At 61.5% G+C, this 22,330-nt stretch overlaps 10 protein-coding genes across 10 annotated transcripts; 3 read left to right on the top strand and 7 right to left on the bottom strand.

The window, feature by feature from the left end:
• Positions 1-913: 913 nt before the first annotated feature.
• Positions 914-2,076, top strand: BXZ73DRAFT_102902 (uncharacterized protein; the record flags this gene model as incomplete). Its single annotated transcript, XM_048015404.1, has 2 exons — positions 914-1,720; positions 1,786-2,076. 2 exons carry the CDS (start codon positions 914-916, stop codon positions 2,074-2,076), a joined length of 1,098 nt encoding a protein of 365 aa, XP_047876409.1.
• A 377-nt stretch (positions 2,077-2,453) lies between these two features.
• BXZ73DRAFT_102901 (class I glutamine amidotransferase-like protein) lies at positions 2,454-3,199 on the bottom strand (the record flags this gene model as incomplete). The annotated part of the gene is made up of 2 exons (XM_048015403.1): positions 2,454-3,118; positions 3,181-3,199. 2 exons carry the CDS (start codon positions 3,197-3,199, stop codon positions 2,454-2,456), a joined length of 684 nt encoding a protein of 227 aa, XP_047876408.1.
• Positions 3,200-4,018: 819 nt separating this feature from the next.
• Positions 4,019-7,090, bottom strand: BXZ73DRAFT_102900 (uncharacterized protein; the record flags this gene model as incomplete). Its single annotated transcript, XM_048015402.1, has 4 exons — positions 4,019-4,084; positions 5,783-6,663; positions 6,726-6,946; positions 7,002-7,090. The coding sequence occupies 4 exons, from the start codon at positions 7,088-7,090 to the stop codon at positions 4,019-4,021; spliced, it is 1,257 nt and encodes a 418-aa protein (XP_047876407.1).
• A 2,000-nt stretch (positions 7,091-9,090) lies between these two features.
• On the bottom strand, positions 9,091-9,757 carry BXZ73DRAFT_102898 (uncharacterized protein; the record flags this gene model as incomplete). Its single annotated transcript, XM_048015401.1, has 5 exons — positions 9,091-9,127; positions 9,194-9,272; positions 9,329-9,414; positions 9,464-9,606; positions 9,683-9,757. The coding sequence occupies 5 exons, from the start codon at positions 9,755-9,757 to the stop codon at positions 9,091-9,093; spliced, it is 420 nt and encodes a 139-aa protein (XP_047876406.1).
• A 690-nt stretch (positions 9,758-10,447) lies between these two features.
• On the bottom strand, positions 10,448-11,281 carry BXZ73DRAFT_102897 (uncharacterized protein; the record flags this gene model as incomplete). The annotated part of the gene is made up of 1 exon (XM_048015400.1): positions 10,448-11,281. The coding sequence occupies one exon, from the start codon at positions 11,279-11,281 to the stop codon at positions 10,448-10,450; it is 834 nt and encodes a 277-aa protein (XP_047876405.1).
• Positions 11,282-12,046: 765 nt separating this feature from the next.
• Positions 12,047-14,451, top strand: BXZ73DRAFT_102896 (uncharacterized protein; the record flags this gene model as incomplete). Its single annotated transcript, XM_048015399.1, has 10 exons — positions 12,047-12,209; positions 12,262-12,304; positions 12,352-12,511; positions 12,559-12,864; positions 12,926-13,016; positions 13,084-13,278; positions 13,336-13,550; positions 13,606-13,739; positions 13,812-14,161; positions 14,225-14,451. The coding sequence occupies 10 exons, from the start codon at positions 12,047-12,049 to the stop codon at positions 14,449-14,451; spliced, it is 1,884 nt and encodes a 627-aa protein (XP_047876404.1).
• A 725-nt stretch (positions 14,452-15,176) lies between these two features.
• BXZ73DRAFT_102895 (CTR copper uptake transporter) lies at positions 15,177-15,864 on the bottom strand (the record flags this gene model as incomplete). Its single annotated transcript, XM_048015398.1, has 3 exons — positions 15,177-15,267; positions 15,342-15,506; positions 15,569-15,864. 3 exons carry the CDS (start codon positions 15,862-15,864, stop codon positions 15,177-15,179), a joined length of 552 nt encoding a protein of 183 aa, XP_047876403.1.
• Positions 15,865-16,924: 1,060 nt separating this feature from the next.
• Positions 16,925-17,301, bottom strand: BXZ73DRAFT_102894 (uncharacterized protein; the record flags this gene model as incomplete). The annotated part of the gene is made up of 2 exons (XM_048015397.1): positions 16,925-17,047; positions 17,116-17,301. 2 exons carry the CDS (start codon positions 17,299-17,301, stop codon positions 16,925-16,927), a joined length of 309 nt encoding a protein of 102 aa, XP_047876402.1.
• Positions 17,302-18,018: 717 nt separating this feature from the next.
• BXZ73DRAFT_90915 (iron reductase) lies at positions 18,019-20,148 on the top strand (the record flags this gene model as incomplete). The annotated part of the gene is made up of 6 exons (XM_048025803.1): positions 18,019-18,071; positions 18,131-18,426; positions 18,479-18,562; positions 18,620-18,935; positions 18,990-19,158; positions 19,213-20,148. 6 exons carry the CDS (start codon positions 18,019-18,021, stop codon positions 20,146-20,148), a joined length of 1,854 nt encoding a protein of 617 aa, XP_047876401.1.
• Positions 20,149-21,045: 897 nt separating this feature from the next.
• Positions 21,046-21,982, bottom strand: BXZ73DRAFT_49194 (S-adenosyl-L-methionine-dependent methyltransferase; the record flags this gene model as incomplete). Its single annotated transcript, XM_048020203.1, has 2 exons — positions 21,046-21,609; positions 21,671-21,982. The coding sequence occupies 2 exons, from the start codon at positions 21,980-21,982 to the stop codon at positions 21,046-21,048; spliced, it is 876 nt and encodes a 291-aa protein (XP_047876400.1).
• Positions 21,983-22,330: the final 348 nt, after the last annotated feature.

Here is a 22,330-nt window from a genome sequence, read left to right as displayed (position 1 = left end):
AGTGTGGAATGCGCTCAAGGTCGGGGCGGGGATGGACATGGCTGTCGCCTGGCAGGCATGCAGTGGGGATGACTCGGCCCGCGCGTGCGGTCCAGGATGGTAGAAGACATTACAAAGAGCGAATCAAACTGCCACACGTGCCACCGCTACAAGATGCGGTAGTAGAAACAGTGCCATGGAGAGCCGCGTGGAATCTGGATGAGTGTACTCGCCGTGACCTTGATCAATTGGGTTGTTGCAGGTGACGCTCGTTACTATCACGGCTTCTGCGTGACATTTCGTTTCGGGTATGCGCCGATCGAACTCGCAGAGTCATGCATACCCCTCTCGACTTCTTTTTCTCCCTTCCAAAGGATGGAGGTCCAGCTACCACTCGAGCTTTACGATTATATCGTCGCACATCTTCCTCACGACGACAAACGTACATGTCTCTTTCTTTCTCGCCAAATCCGCCATGTCGCCGTCTCTCAGCTGTTCCGCGACATCAAGGGCTACTTCGGATTTTCGACACCCGAGAGCACTGATAGCCAAGCCATTTCTATGAGATCGAAGCGTGACGTGCTCAGTCGCAGATCTTGGGAGGTCCTGTCAAACATCATCACCACCCCATCTTTCGCTCAAGTGGTCCGAGGAGTAAGGATACAGGGATATACTGAGTACTCCAACCAATTCACACACGAGCTCAGTACGCAATTTCACTCAATTATTGCTCCGTCATGTCAACTGATTAGACTTCGCGTGTCCGCAGGCATTCTTGAACAAGCTTTTCGTGTTCTTGGACCTAATCTCAACTTATTTCAATGGGTCGGGCCAACGCCGCCGCACGCGGATCTCATCCGTTCTCTATCCAGGTATGCAGGAACAACGCTACGAGTACTAGATGTATGGTGTGTACCGTCAATATTATTCTGTCATGTTTTGCTGGACCAAATCCTCTACTCCTGTCAGTATCGACGTGGTCAACAGAGATGGAGTATCCAGCTTTACCAACTTGGATCAATTGACACTCCACGAAAAATACGAGCACAAGTGGGAAGAACATGGCACAGCTGAAACTCCCGAACTCGCATCCGCGGCTCTACAGAACGTGTCCATGCTCGCCCAACTCTCCACCTTTGACTCGCTAGCGAGGAACCTCCCGACTGGTTTTTTCTCCAATCTCCGCGCCCTCGAGCTTATCATCTATGATGTCATCTACACTCTGTCGTATATTCACGTTGCAGATTGCGAAAGGCTTCAGGACCTATCCCTGATATTTCGCTTCGTCAAGCCGTCGCCCCCGGACCGCTTTCTCTCCATTTTTCTCGGTGGTGCGGGGTCGCTCCCGCTCCTCACTAGCTTCAGACTGGACATCCAGAGCTGCTCGGACCGGCTAGAATGGGAGCCCCCATACACAACAATCTTCGACAAATTCTTTCAGGTCCTTCGCAACCGACCCAACATCCGCCGGCTCAGCATATCTCCTACCCCAAAACTCATCTCCGACGTCCCAGATCCCGCGTCCGATCCGTCCACAGGCAGCGTCGTCGAACTCCTCCCCACTCTCCCGTCCCTAACCGTCTTCTCGTACGCACCGGGTGCGGACGACGAAGGCGCACTCTCAGTGGCGACCCTCGGTACACTCCACAGAATCCTCCCACCCGACATCACCGCGTTCGGTATCAAGACAAGTTCCGTAGAAGGACTTACCCCGTGGAACGCACTCGTTCTTTGCCACACGGTGCGAGGCTCACTTCCGCCCGGCTCTAGGTGCGGGACGAACACTGACAACCGCCCCCTTGCTAGGTTCTCCGCCGCAAGTCGCTGCGCTACCTCCATATCATCTTGGGAGAAAACGAGCCCGAGACTCCAGATCTCACGTACGTCGAGCAGCAGCTTCTGGACGACCCGCCTCCTTCGCTCGAACTCTTTGGGTATGGCAAGCGCCTGCGCTGGCGTGTCCGCGAGGAGCGCCCCGACGCGGAACCATTGTGGCACTGGTCCCCGCCTTGGAGCGAGTGCAAAGTGGCTTTCCTCACCGAAGCTGATTACGGCGACGCCGACTGGTATTGGATAACGAAGAACTGGAGCATATAGGGGACGCAGGTGCGGCCACCTTTCAGTTGTTCTTTCTCTCCGCTCATCGACGTCGCATCGCAAGATGGCGGACATCGGACATCCATCGAAACGTGTCGTATGTCGGGCGCAGTACTAGTAGTACACGGCATCCGTACACCTCAGGCCGTGCGTGTAAAGCGATACCATGCAAATCCAATCCGGATTGTCCCAACCGTGTTTTGCGCCTCTCATACCATCCTCCAAGCCCGCCGGCGCGCTCACACAGGCCAGGAGGGCGCATATCGCGATAGAGACGCCAGGTGGACAGTCGGAGTATGTCAGGCCTCTTGCCCTACAGTGAAACGATGGCCTGCAATTTGAATATTTCTCACATGCGCGCCTTAACCCTCCCTCGTCTACCACACGTACGCAAACACGTCGAAGTTCGGGTCGTTCCGCCACTCGTACTCCACCACGTTCGCGATCTTCCGCGCGAGCTCCTCGTCCCACACGTGCGCGACCCACCCGAGCGCCATGTCCGTCCCCGCGCTCACCCCGCCCGACGTCCACACGTTCCCGTCCGCGACCCAGCGCGGCATCTTCTCCCACCTGATCCCGCCCGCCGCGTGCGTCGTCGTGACGCGCGTCCAGAGCGCCTTGTTCGTCGTCGCGCGCCGGCCGTCGAGGACGCGCGCGCGCGCGAGGAGCTCCGCCCCGTTGCACACGCTCAGCACGTACTTGAGCTTCGGGAACGTCGCGCGGAGGTAGTCGACCGCGGGCTCGGTCCCGCGCGACCACACGCCGAGGCCCCCGGGGACGAGGAGGACGTCGATGTCGTCGGGCGGGGCGGCGAGCGTGTGCGTGGGGACGACGGTCACCGCGACGGTGTGCTTCTTTCCGGAGAGCGTGACGTCGTCTGGGATGAGCGAGCTCACGGGGTCGAGCGCGGGGAGGGTCGAGGCGGAGATCCAGGAGAGGGTGAGGAGCTGCTTGGTAGAGAGCGTCTGGAAGATCTCGACGGGGCCGAAGACGTCGAGGGGCTCGAAGCCGGGGAAGATGAGGACCGCGAGCTTGGCCGGGGCTGCGGGGTAACTTGGGCATGAGTCTATGCTCCGTGGCGGTAGGCGAAAGGCCGAGACGCACCTGCGTTGTTCGTCGCCATCGTTGGTATACTGGCCACATGGACACGCCCGCTCTGCCTTATGTACTGGGAAGGATAGTGGTTCGACATGGACGCAGACGACGAGTCGTCCACGATACCCCTCGGCTTGCAGCTCTGTCGCGGTGGCAGATTTTCACATCGACTGAATGAATCTCCACCCGAGGAGATCCGTACGGCTAAGCCAGCTTAGAGAGCCGATCGGCGACCCGAGGGGTCAATGGGGCCGTGTCAGCCTGTGCAGTTCGACTGTTGCCAGGCAAGGAAGTAGTCCGTACTTGTGTATCAAAACGAGCCGAGGTGTCATTTCATGACCTATATCAAACATTAGTCCGAGATGAGCGCATTGAACAGCATATGAAGACGACATACCAACACTTGCCTCCGTAGACTATGGATTTGCACGTATGCTTGAGAGACGACGATTGACCTTCTATTTCCATCCCACTGGTTCTTAGAGAAGATCATCGCGAAAAGCATCGCCATCTATTGATCAGCCCGAGTCTATCCCCGGAGAGGGCCGGCATAGCACGCAATTGTGTACGCGCGCGGTGCGGTGCTCGTCGAAAACGCCCTGCGCACGTACAGAGACCACATCGAAATGTAGATAAATGTATGCGCTAGTTTCGGGAATGGGCCGTGAGGGCACGAGTGGGCCGGGCGTCCACGGCGAATAGAGTGCGTGGACATCGTCTGGAGCATCTCTTGACCTTGAAGAAGCCAAAACTAAAAGTTCGGATTAGAAAGGGATGATTGCTAGCAGGTGGTATTTGTCCTCACCGGACTCAGCTTAGTAAAGCGGAACAATTGGACAAACGAGAGCTATGCTGACGCCCAGAGGAGCCTGGCAGAGCCTACATCCAAGTTGGCCGAACATGAGAACGAGAACTAGAGGTCGAGTGAGCATGGGGTTGTCACTGAGAAAGAAGGGAGAATATACTAGGTCCCTCCACCTTCGTCACGTCAGTTAACAGAGTGCTGCTGAGTGTGGGATGTCGGGCTGTCTTTCTCAGAGTCAGGCAGGGCACTAGTTTCCGAGTGGGGAGGACTGACATGGCTGAGTACCCGGCCGTTTGTAAGACCGATCTTGGTGCAAGGTAACCTGGGCACTTGGGGAGTGCTTGTGGACACGACGTCTGCAGGCGCAGTGCGGGGCGCACCCGACACGGCAATACTACTAGACAGCGTTAGTTGATGCGCAGCATGCATACCTGTTACGGCCGGCGGCGTGAGCAGTGCAATCTTGAAAACCATGAATATGCTGGCCTATGCTGGCCCGACCACGCGGGTGGGCTCGCGGAGGAGAGGGCTTGTGCAGGACTTGCGCTGCCGGGATGACCCTGGTCGCGCGTCAGGCACTGTTTGTCACACGCAAATAAAGCCGAAAAACTTTTCGGTGTCAGCCCAGCTCCCCAGTCAAACGGCATCTGCCGCGTCTGCGGCTGAAGCGCTTGTCCGCCGGTACCGCGTTTAATCGACCTCCACTGCTGCTCTCGCCTTCCTGTACATCTTACGACGACTATGGCGCACCTCTTCGTCTCGATATTCCGGCTTCTGTCGTCCGACCGGGCGTTGGGTACCGTTCTGGTGCACTAGGCAACAACCAGTCCCCTGTCAGCCTTCAAGCTTTCAAGCTTCAAGGTCAACCGCCGCGCCCGCCCTCGCAGCCCCGCGTGCACAGCCTGGACTCTGGAGCGAGGAGCGCTGCGATACCAGGTCCGCGCGAAAAGGACACTGGGGGGAGGGGTGTTCGCGTTCGACGGGCGCCAGTAGAGTCGTTTGGGGCGGGTCGGAGGGCAGACGACGCCGTCGTCGCGGACGCAGTCTGCAACCTCCAGGGCGCACGGTCGGGTCCACTGCACCAAGGAGCGCGGGTGGCCGCCGTCCACCCTTGCTGCCGAGACGCAGGTGCGTTTCTTCTCTGTTTTTTTTTTCGTCCCCGAGCCGCGAGCAATAAATGTAACCAGAGCCGGAGTCCATGGGGATTGGATGGAGAATGTGCGGGTTGAGCACTGTTGAGAAGCGGGAAAAGGAGGCGTGGTAGAGGTGCCTCCGGGAGTGCGGTGCGGCAACGCAGGTGACGTTGGGGGGTGAGAAGACCATCGGGACGTTGGGCGGGCACCTGGGCGAGGGGGTGAAGGTGGTCGTGGTTTGGGACGGGAATTCGAGATAGCACGCGTATAAATTCGTTACGAAAAAAATTGAGATGCTTTGACGGATAGTGTTTGTACAGTGCAAGACACATGGTTTGGACAGGAGGTGTATCGTGGTGGTAGAAACTACCCATAACATGTAAATCAAAGGACAGCATAGATAGTCATGACCCACGGAAGCGACAGCAGCGTACACACGACCCCGACTCGAGCAGATAAAAGAGAACAGGAAACCACATCACGGTCATCCACAACACCCACCCCGTCTCACCTCTCCATCCGTCCTCGCCTCCGTCTCCCGCCGATCAGCAACCTCCCTTTCGCCGCCTTCCGCCTCCTGGACAGGAGCGCATCCCCCGCACGAGTCCCCGCACTCGCACCGCCCCTCGGGGCATCCACACCCGCCCGGGCAGCTGCACCGCAGTTTCGGCACGTCCACGAGCCCGAACAGCGACCGCGTCTCCGCGCCCGCCGCGAGCACCTCCCGCGGGTACACCCGCACGTCCGTCGGGTCGAGCGCGAGCAGGCCGCGGCGGCCGGGAGGTGGGGCGGGAAGCGCGGCCGCCGCCGCGAAGAAGGCGTCGATGTACGCCGACGCGCCGACGCTCGAGCCCGGCGCAGACGGCGGGGCCGTGGCGTTCCCCTGGCTGTACGCGAGGGTGCGGGCGGGGAGCGCGCCGGCGCCGGCGTCGTTGTCGACGCACGTCGCGCACTCGCCCGCGGTGCAGTCCTTGTGGTCCTTGGACGCGTGCTCCGTGCCGCGGTGGACCTCGCAGCCGGGGCAGGCGCACTGCATGCCACAGCAGCATGCGTCGGACGTGGATGTCACGGGGCGGTAGGCGGCGACGGGAGGGAAAGCTGGCGGGGGCACATCGATCGATGAGCGCGCGGTAGCGGCGGGGCCTCCGTACGGAGGGGAGAGGAGCTCGTATACCGACGTCCCCCGGGGCCGTTTGGGCTTCGGTGATGGGGGGCGGGAGCTGGCGGAGCCGGAGCCGGAGCCGGAGCAGCAGCGTTTGCGCGGGGCAGGGTCCTCGTCGGTAACGGTCTCAGGATGTTCGATCTCGGTGGAGGCTGGAGGATTCTCCGGGAGACGTGATTCGCCTTCGCAGAACATGGCCGCTTGCGCAAGGGCGTCCAGGCCGCTCGAGCTGTTCGGTGGAGCCGCCTTGGACGGGCCCGTCTTGTCGCCACAAGTACAGCCCGAAGCGTCATCGACCTTACAGCGGCATCCATGCTTGGAGTTGGAGGGCTTAGGGAGGATGTCTCTGAGGCCGTTTGGCAGGGCGGGAGCAATGGGTTTGAAGCGTGGAACTAGAGATTCGCGGGACGGTCAATAGGGGAGTGGGTGCTTGGCGTTGGATAAAAGCACACACCTTTAGGCTTTGAACCCGTGGGGGCAGGCGCGAGCGGCGGGTTCGACGGAGGAGGGTGAGTGGCAGAGACACAGTTGCATTTGTCATGCTTCCGTTTGGTCTTGCGCAGCTCGCGACAGTGGTCGCACTGGGATATCGGCCGGCCCTTTTTCTTGACCTCGTAAAGGGGGCGCTCGGTGTGTTTGCAGCCGGAGGAGCGGTGGCCCTTGATGCACGCCTCGCTATCCCAGCTGATGAGGGTGCTGGTATAGCGCGTGGGAAGCAATGAAGACTCACCAGGCAAACTTCTTGTCGTTAACAATGACCTTTGGATGCGTTGGTCTTGAACGGCAGGGGGCGATGAAGCGGAGGGAAGGACACACCATCGTTTTAAAGTCGTTATATTCGCTCGAAAGGGTCCTCCAGCGATCTCGAGAAAAGCTCGAAAAAGGAGGACGGCGCTGCTACGGTTGAAGGGGCCACGCTTGCAGAGGGTCAGAAGTTCGGTGAAAGCTGTGAGTGGGTTGAAGTGGAGGGGGCGGAGACCACGGTGGGCAAAGTGCCATAGAGAGCAGGGGATGGGAGAGCGCAACCAGTGCCACTAGTCCCCGGAGTGCTGAGCGCTGAGCACGGCGTCACGCCTGTCCCGGCGGCCATCAGCGTCACGGTCTAACCTCCTCTCGGGCCTCACGGCACATGTGCGAGAGGGCTGCTATGCCTCACCGTGGCACACAACCCGGGATATAAACCCTTTATGGTGCTTCCGAGGAGTCAATGACACGCGTGGGGCTTCCAGTCCCTCTCGCCGGGCGGTACGAGTAGGATCCAGAAGGAGCGGCTTCGTGCTAGCTCAACCCTTTCCGTGCTGCTTCCAGGTGAGTAGGCGAGGCTCTCACACCCCCGATCGTCCGTCAGGCCTTCAGGCGCGACTCGAAGTTGTTTTAAAATGCCCACCACCGCTTTCGTCTGTTTGTATGCACACATGTAGCCCAAATGTAGCCAGCCAATCGTCGAAAATCTCAGTGTCGCGCTCCGTGGGCGCCCGATTCCCGCTCTATTTCCCTCTATTTCCTTTTCAGCGTGCCGTAGCCAGGCTACCTCAAAACGGTCAGCGAAAAGTCGAGTCGCAAGGGCGATTCGAAGGGCGCTACGTGGCGGGACCACCTCGGATTTATGAGTTTTAACCCACGCCACCTATCTTCAAGCTCCGACCCAGCCTCGACCGCCCATCCTCATTCTCCGCCATCTCCGCTTCCAGGGCGAAATGCCTCTCGGTCGCAGAATTGGCTCATGCTACCCAACCCCCACCTCCTTCGTCCCCTCATCCCTGCCCCACTGCCCGCCCCGTCAGCTCCTTTCCTCTCAGCCAGCCGTCAAGATGTCGAGTGTGAGGTCTTCTCCTGAAGCTCGACCGTGCGTCGCCCGCACTCCAGGATAGATCCACTACTCACAACAGGTATGCGAGTCGTTGGGTGGGAGGAAGTCCTCCGACACCAACTAACAATGCTTCCGTCTTGGGCCTCCATTTACATCCGTTTATCTCTTCTCGTAGGATATCCCTGCTGTCGTCGGTGCTCGCCGTCCTCCCCACGTCCACGTTCGACCTCCACCCATCGCCCTTGTTGGTCCGCGCTACGCCCTCAAGTCCTCTCCCGGCGGTCTGCCATGCTTACCTGACCGTTGCTCGTCAGCATCACCCGGCTGCCCGTTGCCGTCGGCCTCGACGGTGCCCCTACGACGATGCCCGGCTGGCTCGCCGCCGCGCTCCCCGATTATCAAATCCACTCCGTGACTTAGCGGCGGCGACCCGACACCTCCAATCGTCCTGACTCGGTGAACGCTTCCCATGGACCTCCGTGCTCGGGAACCGTACGTACCTGGTGACAGGGGCATCGGTGAGTTTATAGTTCGGATGAGGCGACCTCCGCTGGGCTAACGTGCTCGGAACTTCTGGGATCGTCTTCGATCAAGGTTGCTGTTGCTACAGGTGGCCTCTCGGCGGCCTAATCACACGGTGTGCGACGTTCGCCCGTGTCTGCTCGCTCCGCGATATCACTCTGCTCGGTCACGAAGTCGGTCACCTCATGTGTACTTCTGGTGGTCCCTCGTCGCGTCGGTGAGCACTGTATCAGTATTTACGCTCAAATCATGGCCCACTTCAAAGTCATGGCGCGTCCGCACGCCCGCTCTTTCTGCTCCTGCCAGCCGGTGACCGCCCAGAATGGTGTGAGCTATCTAGGACCTGCCTTCCACGACCACCGCACGAGTCGCGTCCATCAGCCCGCAAGGGAGAAAGATCTTAAGCAGAAGCGGCGGCGTGCACGAGCCCGTATCCAGAAGACAATCTGACACGTAAAAATACAGAATCCGATCCCCGTTATGACTCTCACTCCCAGCATTCGTCGCGCACCTTCGGAGGAGTGCTGGGTACACGAGCCGCGCGTCAGAGCACAGGCCGTCGGGTGCAGGAAGAGAGAGAGAGCGCTCACCGGCCGCCTACGTAGGTGTCGCGCTGGAAGAGCGCCGCGCCGAGGAAGCCCCCGACGACGATGCAGAGGATGATGTACCCTGCGGCGCGGTGAGCGTCGAACGAGGGTCGGGCCCGCGCCTAAGACCATACGCACCGTTGAGCGACATCGCGAGGAGCATGACGATGTACGCGCCCGCGAGCTGGGCGGTGTCACGTGTGCAGCAGCGCGCGGACGAGGTGCTGCGCGGCGGTGGGCTGGTTAGGCGTGCCGCGCAGGCGCGCGTCGTACGCGCGCTGCGTGCGGCGGACGAGCTCGAGCGCGAGGACGAGGACGAGGACGGCGAGGCAGGAGCCCGCGAACGCGCCGGGCGAGGTGACCCGCCAGGAGCTCGAGAGGAAGCAGCTGTCGATCGTCGTCCAGTTCCACAGCATCTGCGGCGCGGCGGTGCGCAAGTTGGGGGCGCGGTCAGCTGGCAGGGCGGCGCGGCAGTAGGGAAGCGGGACGCACAGAGAGCTGGCAGGAGCCCGTGTCCATGGCCATGTCCATGGAGGAAGAGGCGGCGGGGGTCGCGGCGCTGGACATCATGGAGGACGTGTTCATTGACATTCCCATCGTTGTCTCCATGCTCGAAGCGTTGGCAGTGAAGAGTGGAGCTGCACGGCTCTGGCTGAAGGGTGGGGTGGAGTCGGTATATATGCCGTTGCCTCTCCCAGCGAGCACAGAGGAGCGCTTGACGGCGAGCGCGGCGAGGGTTGTATTGGCCTGGGACGAAAAAGTTTTTGTCTCAGCCCTGCACCAGCCGCTCGTCTTCCAACAGCCTGCGACGTAAACGCCGCAGCGTCGTGGCCAGTGGGAGTGTGGTGCAGAGTTCTATATGCAGCACGCGGTATGTGTGCACATAGGACGAATGTCGGACGCATGACTCAGTACGTCCCGCCCTCGGACTACCTCGTGCACGTCCATCGGGGCGTATCTTCGGTTCTTGGGTGGTAACCAGGTCTTCATCGTTACCCCGTGCCCCCACGCGAAGCAAGTTGTGCTGCACACCGTGTCATGAAGCGCGGATCAACTTGTCGTACATTCATGCTAGTCAAGCAACATCTGCTTTCCCCAGTTCGCGTTACAAGAAAACCGTACGTAAGAAGTCGTATACATTCCCCACAACACATTCACCCTCCTCGCAGCGACGAATGCATCAAGACGCCCAAGAAGAGCCGAGTCAGGCGACGCACACACGTAACGTCCTCGCACACGCACGCCGCCGCCGCCGCCTCACACGCGCGACGCCCCACCGTCCACCGGCGAGGGCGGCGCGTCCGCGAACGGTGAGCGCACACCGGTCGGCGCCCAGCCGTACGCGCTCGGGGGCTCCGCGGGCATCTGCGCCATGCGGGGCGCGGAGGCGTCCCACGCCGGGAGCGGCGGCTTCGCGATCGAGGAGCGCTTCGCGTGGCCGCGCGCGCGCTGCTTGCCGTCGTCGAGCACGCGCCACGCGCGCAGCTCCGCGCGGCGGCGGCGGCGGTTCGCGACGCGGACGAGGAGGAGGAGGCACAGCGCGAATACGAGCCCCGCGGAGACGGCGCCTCCCGCGATGGCCCCGATGCGCCGGGAGGAGGAGGAGGAGGCGGCAGAGCCTGTGACGGGACGCGGCTCGCTGGACGGGCTGGACACGCTCACGTCGGGGAGGGGCATGTTGGAGGGGTCCGCGGCGCTCACGTCGGGGAGGAGGATGCTGGAGGGCTTCGAGGCGCTCACGGGGGCGATGGTGCTGGACGCGGGGGCGGAGGTGAGGATGCAGGAGGAGAGGATACCGGCGGCAACGTTGAAGAAGGGGGAGCGGGTGTAGAAGTCCTCGTCGATGAAGAAAAAGTAGCGGCCCTCGGAGACGTTCGCCGAGGCCCATGTCCAGCGGCCTTGGAGGGCGTCGACTCCGGTCGCGATGGTGGTGCCTTGGTCAGTGGGCGCGTCAGCGGAGGCGTTGGCGGCGGAGAGGTGGATGTCGATGACGCGGTCGGGCCCGGTGTAGTTCCACCCGATGGTCTCTTGCGTGCAGCTGTCGATGGAATGAACAGAGAGCCATGTGAAGGTCGAGGACTGGTCGGCCATGATGCGCTGAGGGAAGGAGGTCGAGGCTGTCGGGGGCGAGCAGAGGAAGCCGTAGGGATGAGGAGAACGCTGGCCGTGTTATGTATCCGTGCAAGGGCTTAAGCTTCCAAGATCGCTAGCAATCGCCAGCCCGCTCTGGCCGCCGTCCGATCTCTGCCGTTGCTGCAGTCCGAAGATGCGCTCGGTTGCGGGGTTGGCTAGAGTACGCTAGGGCGCCAAGCATCTGGCCCGTGATGAGAAAACATTTTTCGCGGCAGAGCGAACCCCTGACGGTCGCAGCCACCTGTGGATGCACTTCCCGGGAGGTGTGCTCCGCAACGTCGACGCTCGGACGAGTGTACAGAGCTGCACACATGCCATCTCGTGTCGCGTGAGCTGAGGGCACTGGGGACTCGGCCCAGCATCTCAGAGTTATCAACGTTATCTTCGCATGACCAACTACGACGCGGGCACCCGCCCGGCTTGCACCCGGCCGCCGCCTGTGCCAGAGAGGGAAAAGTTTTTCGGCTCTGTTTGCGTGCGACAAACAGTGCCTGAAGCGCGCCGCGCAAGTCCGACTGCCCAAACTCTCTTCCGCCCGCATGCTGCACCACGGCCCGGAAGATGGCGCTGCTCTGGTGGAAGCAATAGGTATGTATGCTGCTCAGTGTCAGCTAACGCTCTCTCGCCGCATCCCCATGTCGGGCTATATAGACCTCTCAGCGCACTGCGCCTGCCAACGCCGTGTCCAGAAGCACTTCCCAAGTTCCCGGGCTACCTTGCACCATGATCGGTCTCGATAACGTCGCGTCTCTCGACCATGCCAGTCGCCCCCGCTCGGAGACCAGCGAACTGCCTGACTCGGAGAAAGCCAGCCCGACATCTCACACTCGGAAAGACTCCGTGGGCGTGGAGCAGGATCAGGGTGTGACCAAGGTGGAGGCGACGAGTATGTTCTCCCTTCCTTCTCAGTACCCACCCCATCCTCACTCGACATCTAGTTCTCGTCTTTGGCCGAGGATGGAAGTTCCGGCTCCTCTGGGCGTCAGTATAGCTCTCGTCTGTCCGATTGTTTTACTAACACCTTCCAGGTCCCTTTGTCTGATGAGATACGTCTATTCCCTCGCCAACGGGACGACTAGCACATATGTTCAGTATGCTACTTCCTCATTCTCCGAGCACACCATCCTCGGCACCATCTCGGTCGCAACTCTCCTTGTCAGCGGTCTGTCAACCCCGTTCCTGGCCAAGGTGTGTCCGTCTCTCTTCCGTCCCTCCACGTCTCTAACCAGCCGCAGCTAGCAGATCTAGCCTCCCGCCCCGTCGCCCTCTTGGTCGCCCTCGTGCTCTTCACTCTCGGCTACATCATCGTCGCCGCTTCCAACACGGTCGACGCCGTTGCCGGTGGCGAGATCATTTACACCCTCGGCAGCACCGGACTCGACTTCATCGCAGGGATCATCGTCTCCGACATGACGTCGCTCCAGTGGCGCGGCTTCGCGTACGCGACCACTAGCGCTGCCCCGTTGCTCATCAACACCTGGGTCTCGACCTTCATCACCACCGGGATATCTGCAAACACGGCGAACGGCTGGCGCTGGGGGGTGAGTACTTGAGTGCTTCGATGCCTACGCACCTTCTTCTGCCGCTCACATGAGGTCTCAGTTCGGGATGTTCGCGATCCTCGTTCCCGTCACTTTGACACCCGCCTTACTGCTTCTCTTCTGGGGCGAGCGGAAAGCAAAGACGCTGGGAGGTGCGTGCACATCCACTCCTACGCGTACTTCGATTAGTACGTGACGTGTCACCACATTATAATGCAGCACTATCTGTCACTGCTTCCGGTCAGAAGCAGCCCGGGGTCATCCAAGCAAACTCAGGCCAGTCTCTTGCTCGCAAATTCATCGCGAGCTGGAACACCATCGACGCCCTCGGTCTGCTTCTCATCGGCTTCTCGTTCGCGATGCTCCTACTCCCCTTCACGCTCTCAACGATCGCGAAGGATGGCTTCCGAAACCGTGAGTCTGACAACTTCCTGCACTCTTTTTGCGGCGACGTGTCTGACCGTCGATTAGCATCGCTCATCGCCATGTTTGTCGTCGCGGGCATTCTTCTGATCTCCACGGTGATCTGGGAGTGGAAGTTCGCCCCGCACCCGATCATGCCCCGCCGCATCTGGAACCGCACGATGATGTGCTGCGTGTTCATGGACTCTGTCTACTTCCTTTCAAGCTACCTCTCGCTCACGTACCTTGCCTCATGGGTCTACGTGATCAAGAACGACTGGTCGGTTAGTATCTCCAACCGCTCACACGCGCAACACGTTCGCTAACTTATCGTCACAGCTATCAAAGTACACGTACTGGAGCTACACGCAGACGGTTTCTGGCGCCGCCTTCTGCATCGTCGTCGGTGTTCTTCAGCGCTACACCCACCGCTACAAGTACCTCCAAGTCTTCGGCCTCTGCCTCCGTGTCGTGTAAGCATGCCCTCCCCTCGGTCCTCGCCTCTCGCGCCGCTCTCCTTCTTCCCTCTGACACTCAACCAACAGCGGCCAAGGCCTCCACCTCTACGCGATCCAGAACCCATCCACCGCCGTGCTCGTCCTCGCCTCCTTCGTCATCTCCGTCGGCGGCTCCTTCCAGATCGTCGGCTCCAGCGTCGCCGTGCAGGCCTCGGTCCCGCACCAGGACATGGCGCTCGCCTCCGCCCTCCTCGGCCTCTGCTCGAGCATCGGCGGCTCCGTCGGCTCCGCGGTCGCCGCCGCGGTGTGGAACGCGGCGGTCCCGCGCGGCCTCGCGCGCCTCCTCGGGGACGTCTACACCGACGCGGAGCGCGCGGCGATCTTCGGGAGCGTGCTCGTCGCGCGCGACGTCCCGGAGCACGCGCTCGTCGTCCAAGGTCCGTCCGCCCGACTCGTGTGTACGGCGCGCGCGCTGACGCGGCGCTCGATTGGTTCTGCAGCGTACAACGACGCGATGCGGCCGCTGTTCATCGCCGCGCTCGTCACCGCGGTCCCGCCGATCGTCGCGGGGCTGCTCACGGAGGACTTCTACCTCGGCACGCGGCACAACGCGATCGAGGACAAGGAGATCGCGGTCGGTGCGGATGGGACGGGCGAGGAGGCGATCCGGGCGCGCGTCGCGGCGCAGACGGTGCCATCGGAGAAGCAGCAGGGTGCGATGGCGTAGCGCGTTTGGGTCTTGAGCGTGCCACGCGCTACGGGAGTACGTATCTGAATGCGATGTAGAGTTTTTATGAATGTACGCGATCCGATAACGAGAGCGTTGAACTTGGTACATCGGACGGCAGTGAATGGGAAAAAGCGCACGAGGGAGAACACGAGACGCCGGACAGGAAGACGACGAGGCTGAGGAGACGTCGGACTCCCTGCTGCGCGAACACGCTGTGGGACAGGCACTCACCCGTACGTCTGTTGAACGATCTCTATACTAGCCCAGAAGAGCTTCTCGGTCACTCTGAAGCTGGCAGACCACAGAGCGTGAGGGATAACACAGGAGAGCGGGACTGGCCCCTAAATAGACTAGGTCAGTGCGGTCGCAGACTCGGATCCCAACGACATGGATTTCGTCAAAAACTCATTTTCCCGTTTGTTCGCTCGCAGCAAACACAAACGGATTTGGCACACCTGACTGGATCTTCTATATGCAGCGGGTTTCCTTCATGCTGGCGACTACAAACGTTGGCTACAGGACGGCCATGGGGCGATGCGAAGCAGATCGACAGTTTATGGAAACCAATATCGCAGGCGGACGCATGCGCTGGACGACGGCCGCTTACAAACGACGGTCTGATAAATAGTCCCAAGTCCGACTGGCATACAACAACGAGCGGCGATACACATACAGCAGCACATCCCCCGTCCATGGACCAGAGAACGACATCAGCCGGGACCCTAGTGGCCGTGGCCGCCGTAGCGCCCCCACAGTGTCTCGCCGACGCCAAGGCCGGCGACGATGGAGATGAAGAACGCGAGCTGGAAGTTCCTGCCCGCCATTGCGCGTCAGCCCTAGTCCGGCGGAAACGGTACGCGGGGAGGGGGAACGGGTCAGACACGCACATGAGCGCGAGCATGATCGCAAAGTGGAGCGCGGACTGCACGGCGTGCAGCGCCCCGCGCGCGAGGTCGTTCGTGGCGATGAACGGCGGCACCCGTGCAAACGCGGCGGGCTTGCCTCCGTCGCTGCTGCGGGCGTTGGCGCGGTCGGCCTGCACGATCTGCGCACTAGAGACCGGCGCGGCCGTCTGTTTTCGCGGCGTGGAAAGGAGGGCGGGTGGGGGACGCACCGCTTGCTCCAGTGGGCCTCCATGACTGCCCGGGCGGCAGAGATCCAGCGGTCGACCATCGCGAGCAGGAAGAGGCCGATGCACGCGCCGACCATTGCCCCTGTGCTGCGCGGCACCCAGCCGTAGAACCAGAGGATGTCTCCGGGAGTGAAGTGGAACCACATGAGCATGTTGCCCGCGGCGAGATCCATGCCGCCGTCCATGCTCATGTCCATCCCGTTCGTGTCGCCGTGCGCAGCCGCCCTCACGGCGAGTGAGGCCAGAACGACGAGGGGTGTAAGTGCGCCGGAGAGCATGGTGGGAGTGCGTGCGGGTGAAGGAACGATCTGTGAGGGCGAAGGGAAGGGGGCGACGGGTATATTTCGCGTCGGTCCTGCGCACGGGTTACGGGAGTAGCTTGATTGGGGCGCGAGAATGGTCCCCGAGTAAAGCGAGGTCTGTGGGAGCCGTTCTCCGAGCCACCGCACCAAAAGGGGCGGGTCACGACCGCCTTGGCTTGGCTTCGTCGGGGGTGTGACGACCGGGCTTCCATCTGAGAACGGCCGAGATGGATGCGCAAGGTGTCGATGCCGGTGTCCAAGGCGCCGTTACCACCGACGGCAGCGGCCGGCTTGCTAATGCTGACAACGAGCGATGAGGTGAGCACGTCGGGGGACATCGGAGCGTCGTGGAAGATATTGCCGGGGAGACGTCGAGCGCAGCGGGCGCCGGTGCGCACTATGAGGGACCTGCAGGGTGCAAGCATAGTGAGCGCTGAGCACCATGGCGGACTCGAGCCCTGCGCCGACGATGCCAATGTTGCGGAGGTGAAAAGAGACGTACGTCGGGGTACTGACTTGTCTGTTTTCCTGCGTAGCATTTTCCTGCGTGCCGTTAAAGGCGATCGTGCGTACAGCGTCCCCGCCCCTGCGCGAGACCGCCTGTTGGACATAGGACTGACATCGCGCTTCAAGAGAAGACCTCACACGTGATGTCGGTGTATGCCATGGCCAAGTACGGATGGGTGGCGGGGGAGAGGTGACAAGAAGGACGAGCTGCGAGGGGGCAGAAGGGGAGGAGGACGAAGAGAGGGCCGGAGAGGAGATGATGAGGGCGGGGAGAGAGGGAGGGAGGAAGGTAACAGCGCAACCCGCGGCATTTGTGCGACGAGGCTATTCTCCGATTGGTCGATAAGAGCAGAGTGTGCTTATGTAATCATAATCACTCTGCCTAAGATCACTGCGTCACACTTCTCCTTGTACTTTCCCCTCTCCTCGCACCGTTCTAACACTGAGCACCCGTGGGGAGAGGTGAGGGTCTGGAGGCTGGAGCCGAGACGAATATTTCCCCAGCGACACGATCTCACATAAGTATAATTTACGGCCAGACCCAGCCAAATACATCAAAGTCGGGGTCGTTCCGCCACTTGTACTGGATCTCGTTCGCGCCCGCGCGCGCCATAGGTATCCTCGCCCCACGTCGCCGCGACGAACGACAGCGCTGCGTCCGTCGCCGCGCTCACCCTGTCCGCCGTCCACACGTTCCCGTCCCGCACCACGCGCGCGTACTGCTGCCTTCGTCCCATACGGGGTCATCAAGTACCACGAGTGCTTGCTCGTCGTCGCGCGCCGCCCGTCGAGCACGCCCGCCCGCGTGAGCGTGTTCGTGCCGGTGCAGACGCCGACGAGCGAATGCAGAGTGGCGTACGTCGCGTTGATGTACGCGATCGTGGGCTCGAGGCCGGAGATGTGCATGCTGAGCCCCCAGGGACGAAGAGGACGTCGAGGTCGGAGGGCGAGGCGGCAAGGATATGCGTGGGCACGATGGCGACACAGGCGGTCGAGTTCAGCGTGTTCTTGTCTACGGGGGGCGCGGGCGAGACGGGAGCGAGGGTGTCGCCGAAGGAGTTGGAGATGAGGGAGAGCGAGCTGTGGACTTGCCGTGGCCGATATCTTGGAAGACCTCAAGTGGACCGAAGACGTCGATGAGCTCGAATTAGGGGAAGAGGATGGTGCCGACGTGTGAGGGCGCTGTGAGGAGCTGTTAGTTGACGATGGAAGGAGAAGCGCACATTTCTGGTGTTCGTGTCCTGAGCGGGGATGGTGGAAGCGACGCTCAGCGCTCAGGAGCGCTGCGCAGACGGCTGCGACGTGGAGAAGAGGAGAGGCGAACATCTCTGCACGTTGATGCTGCTACGCCGTGTCTTCATGTGTTGGCGGTCATCAGCGCAGCGTGGTGACTCAAAGTCTTGGGTGGTGTGCGGCCGCACGTGATCGTTGTAGCTCAGCATGAGGACGAAAAGTTTTTCGGCTCTGTTTGCGCCAACCAAACAAAGACCGCTCGAAACCGTCTCCCGCGGTGCCCGCTCGTCCACCCCTATCCTCCTCCGCTTTCCTTCTTGCGTTCGGCCGCGCCGATTTCACCACTAATAGTCGTCGCTTCTACTCTGCTCATAGTCGCAAGGGAGTGGGATGTCGGACTTCGGTGCGCCTCCGGTCATCCCCGTTGAACTGCAGCAGTACAAGTATGCATATACTCACCGCCGGGCCCCGCATTACGCTGACCTCGATCACCCTACTGTAGCTCCTACGTCGAAGATCCGAAATGGCAGGCCAAGTTCTCTTACATCTGGGCTGGAATCGTCGCTGCGGCCATCCTGGCCTCTGTGCCCCACGTTGTTCAGTCCTTCCTTAACCGACGCTTGTTCCGTGGCATGATCACCGGCGTCGTCGAGCATGCAACCGGAAAGCACTACCAGTCCACCGGAACGAATGACATCGTCCCTACCCACACCAAGCGAAGGATCTCTGGTGTCGTCCAGACTCTGGCGTCCACTGTTCTCTGGACGCTTCCCGGTGTCGAGCTGAATCTCGGACAAAGTATGTACGCTCGTCTTTTCCTGTGCTCTCACACTCATCGCGCAATCGCCAGTGCTACTCGTCGGTGGTTATCTCGCCCTCGTTATCGCGTGCATCACCATGAACATCGATCTCGTCACCTATCCCAACCGCGCAGGTGAGTCGCCCGGACGTGGCATCATCCGAGTAGCCGGTGACGTTCAATGTCTGCAAGGTTTTATTGCCCTTGCACAGCTGCCCATCGTCTTCCTCTTCGGCACCAAGAACTCCGTCCTCTCGCTCATCCTCGGCCCTGGAAACGGCTACGAGAGGCTCAATTACATCCATCGGTGGTCTGGACGCGGCCTCTTCGTCGCATCGACCATCCACGGCGCACTATGGATCCAGAATCACCTCGTCTGGGGTCTCCCCATCATCGGCCAGCAGAAGGAGACATCGGGTGTGGCCGCGCTCGGCGTTCTCTGCGCACTCATTCTCACGTCCTTCAGACCGCTTCGACGGTGGTTCTACCAGTCCTTCTTCATCGTTCAGTAAGCGGTTCGTCCATCGCTTCCGAAGCTCGAAAACTCATCGGATGCCTACAGCGTCCTCGGATATGTCGCCTTCTTCATTACAATCTGCTATCACACCACGTACGCCTCTCCCTGGATCTTCCCGCCCCTCGCCTTCTACGGCTTCGACATGCTCCTCCGCCTGTTCCGCTACCGCATCAAGGATGCTACCTTGGTCCCTGTGGATCGCAACATGACCCTCGTGCGTGTTCACCCATCGGATATCACAGCTGTCTACTAACTCCCAATGGTACAGATCCACGTCCACAACTGCAATGACGGTTGGCTCGCAGGCCAGCACGTCCGCCTGCGGGTCTTCATCGGCGCCCGCGTGTTCGAGTCCCACCCGCTCACGATCCTCAACGCCCCGCCCGCGTCGTCCTGCATGCCGTCGAACACCATCACTCTCGCCGCCCGTGCGGTTGGCGACTGGACCCGGGCGATCAACGCGTACGCCCTCGCGGAGCAAGAGCGTCTTCGCAGTGAGAAGCGCGGCGAGGGAGAGGTCGCCGACGCCCCGATCCAAGTGATGATCGACGGCCCGTATGGCGGCTGCAGCATCGACCTCGGCCAGCACGAGTCCGTGCTGCTCGTCGCCGGGGGATCCGGGGCGGCGTTCACGCTCGGGATGCTTGACGACCTCGTTGCGCGCTGCACCCGGCTCGGGCGCGCGTCCGGGGAACGCACGCGGCGGATCGAGTTCGCGTGGTGCGTGCGCTCGTACGGCGCGGTGGGCTGGTTCGCGCCGCGGCTCGCGGAGCTCGCGCACGCGTGTGCGGGGTCGAGCGTGGACCTGCACGTGTCAGTGTACGTGACGGCGGCGTGCGCGGCGGAGGGGGTGCCGTTCGTGCGGAACATGGAAATCGTTGCCGTTGAGCGGCCCGGGGTGATGAGGTTGCTGCGCGAGTTCGTGGCGGGGCCGATGGGGCGGCACGGGGCGGGGCAGAAGATGGCGATGGACACGGACGTGGAGTCGGTCAGCGCGGAGTCGCTTTCGGACGACGGCTGTGGGCGGCTGGTGCCCGGGTCGGAGCCGCCGGTGTGGGTCGGCCTGGGCGGGGGCGTCGGGGTGTGCGCGGCGGGGCCGGAGAGCATGACGCGGGAGGCGAAGAACGCGGTGGCGTGGATTGGGCTCACGCGCGGGGTCGAGCTCGGCGGGGTCGCGCTGCACACGGAGCTGTTTGCGATGTGAGTGGCCGCGGTGAGGGTGTATGATACTTGCCTTTTGTGCTTTCGGATGTCCTACGGATAGATGCTCAGACAGTTTGCGCCCCTAGGCCTGGATAAGATTACGACATATGTTCGAAAACATCGACGGCCAGACACGCCAGCGTAACGAGCGAAGGAGGCGGGTCGTCCAGAAGCTGCTGTTCGACGTACACGAGATCGGGAGTCTCACGCTCGTTTTCTTCCGAGATGATATGGAGGTAGTGCAGCGACTTGCGGCGGCGAACCTGTCATGGGGGCGGTTGTCAGTGCTCGTCCCGCATGTGGAACGGGGCCAAAGTGAGCCTCGCACTGGAGAGAGAGAGAGATAAGTCATCTACACTATCAGATAGCTTGAGAGACGGGAGAGTGGGGAGGAGTCCGACGACGCTGCCGGTGGACGGGCCGGACGCGGGATCGGGGACGAGTTTTGGGGGAGATGTGCTGAGCCCGCCGATGTTGGGAAGGACCTGAAAGACGGCGCCTGTCGTCCGCCGCGAACCCGACCATAGTCGACACCGCGAAGAAGAGGGCGGTTGAGAGGGAGAGCGTCGCGGTTGCCGCGAGCAGCGCCTTAGCAGTGCGGTTCTGTATACTGCGTCGCTTGCGCGTGCTTTAAAGGAGGGGCGATCGGGACGCATGGCCAGATAAGGGTGAAGGACAGCACAGATAGCACCACTGCCACTCCTACCAACGCTGAGGACAGGATTGCGTTACGGATAGAGTCATTGCAGTTCTCGATTGACGTGGCAGTCCAAGAGTCTTTCGCAACAGGCTGAGGAATTATTGTCCGCGGGACATAGTGTGGCCATGCAACTAGATATGTAGCTCGTCGCATTGTAAGTTGATTCACAAGCACCACACCTTGAATGTATCCAAACACCTACGCCTTCTTCGCGATCACGCAGTACGCCTCCCACTTCAACACGACCTCTCCGTCACCGACCTCCTCCCTGACCGCGCGCTCCAACGCCCCTTCAAACTGCGCACCGAACTCCTTCACCTTGTCCCCCCACATCATGCTCAGCATCAGCTTCGTGATCTCCGAATACGCCTGCGCGTGCTCCGCCGCACCCGCCATCCGCGTCGCATTCTCCCTGAGCACCGTCGCCACCTCCGTGAACCCGGCCTCGCGCACGCGCGCCTCGATGAACGCCGGGTCAACCCACTTCCTCTTCTCCCCTTCTCCGGACTCGGTCGCGGTGACCATCGACCCCACGAAGTCCGCGTAGGGCGGGAGCGCGGGCGCCCCTGGGATGAGCGCGAGCGCGCGCGCGGTGTGCGGGTACCAGCCGACCGCCTTCCACACGGTGAACGCCAAGGTCCCCCCGGGGCGGAGGACGCGGAAGGCCTCGCGGAAGCCGGCGCGCGGGTCAGGCAGGTGGCAGGCGGCGAAGTTGGTGAGGACGTGCGTGAAGTCGTCTGTCGGCAAGGTCACACTCAGGCTCTGCGGTGGGCGCGTGTGCGGTCAGCTACAGAGCTCGTGCGGTATACAGGAGGCGACCCACCTGCGCATCGGCGACCTGCGCGGTGGCGCCGACCCAGCCGTTCGCGGCGATGCGCGCCGCGACGTTCTCGACCATGAGCGGAGAGAGGTCGGCGCAGACGACAGACATGCGCGCGCGCGCGATAGCGGGGGCGTGCTCGTAGAGTTGGAACGTGACGACGCCGGTACCGCACGCGTTGTCGAGCACGTCGAGCTCGGAGGAGCCGTCTGCGGTGGAGAAACCGGAGAGGGCGACGAGGTGCGCGGCGAAAGGGCCGGTTATGGCCTCGCCGAGCTTGTAGCGTTCAGGGACCTGCATGTTCTTCCAGTCCATGGCGGTGCGGGTTTAAGTGGAGGATGCGGGGTTGAGAGTAGGAGTACGGGCGAGGCGGAAGCTTGGTGATGGGGCACGTAGGTTAAGTACTCCTGTCTTTCTACCTGAATTGAATGTGGCCCGGTTTCTAGCAGAATTGCTTGCTAAGAGGGCACAGAGTATCAACGCGGCCATCGCGATTCAAGGAGAGCCCAGGACGAAACAGGGCCTGGCCGGCTGCCCGTGAGATGGGCTGTGGCTTGTAAGCAACAGCATCTGTAACCGAAGACGACCCCAGAAGTTTCCGAACACGTCAGTCCAGCGGAGGTCGCCTCATCTGATCTGGTCAACTCACTGATGCCCCCGTCA

Source organism: Epithele typhae (genome assembly GCF_022376455.1).
Source record: "Epithele typhae strain CBS 203.58 chromosome Unknown BXZ73scaffold_35, whole genome shotgun sequence".
NCBI classification, from domain to species: domain Eukaryota; kingdom Fungi; phylum Basidiomycota; class Agaricomycetes; order Polyporales; family Epitheliaceae; genus Epithele; species Epithele typhae.
Note: the sequence above shows the minus strand (reverse complement) of the source record. Positions and strands in the feature narration are given on the sequence as shown.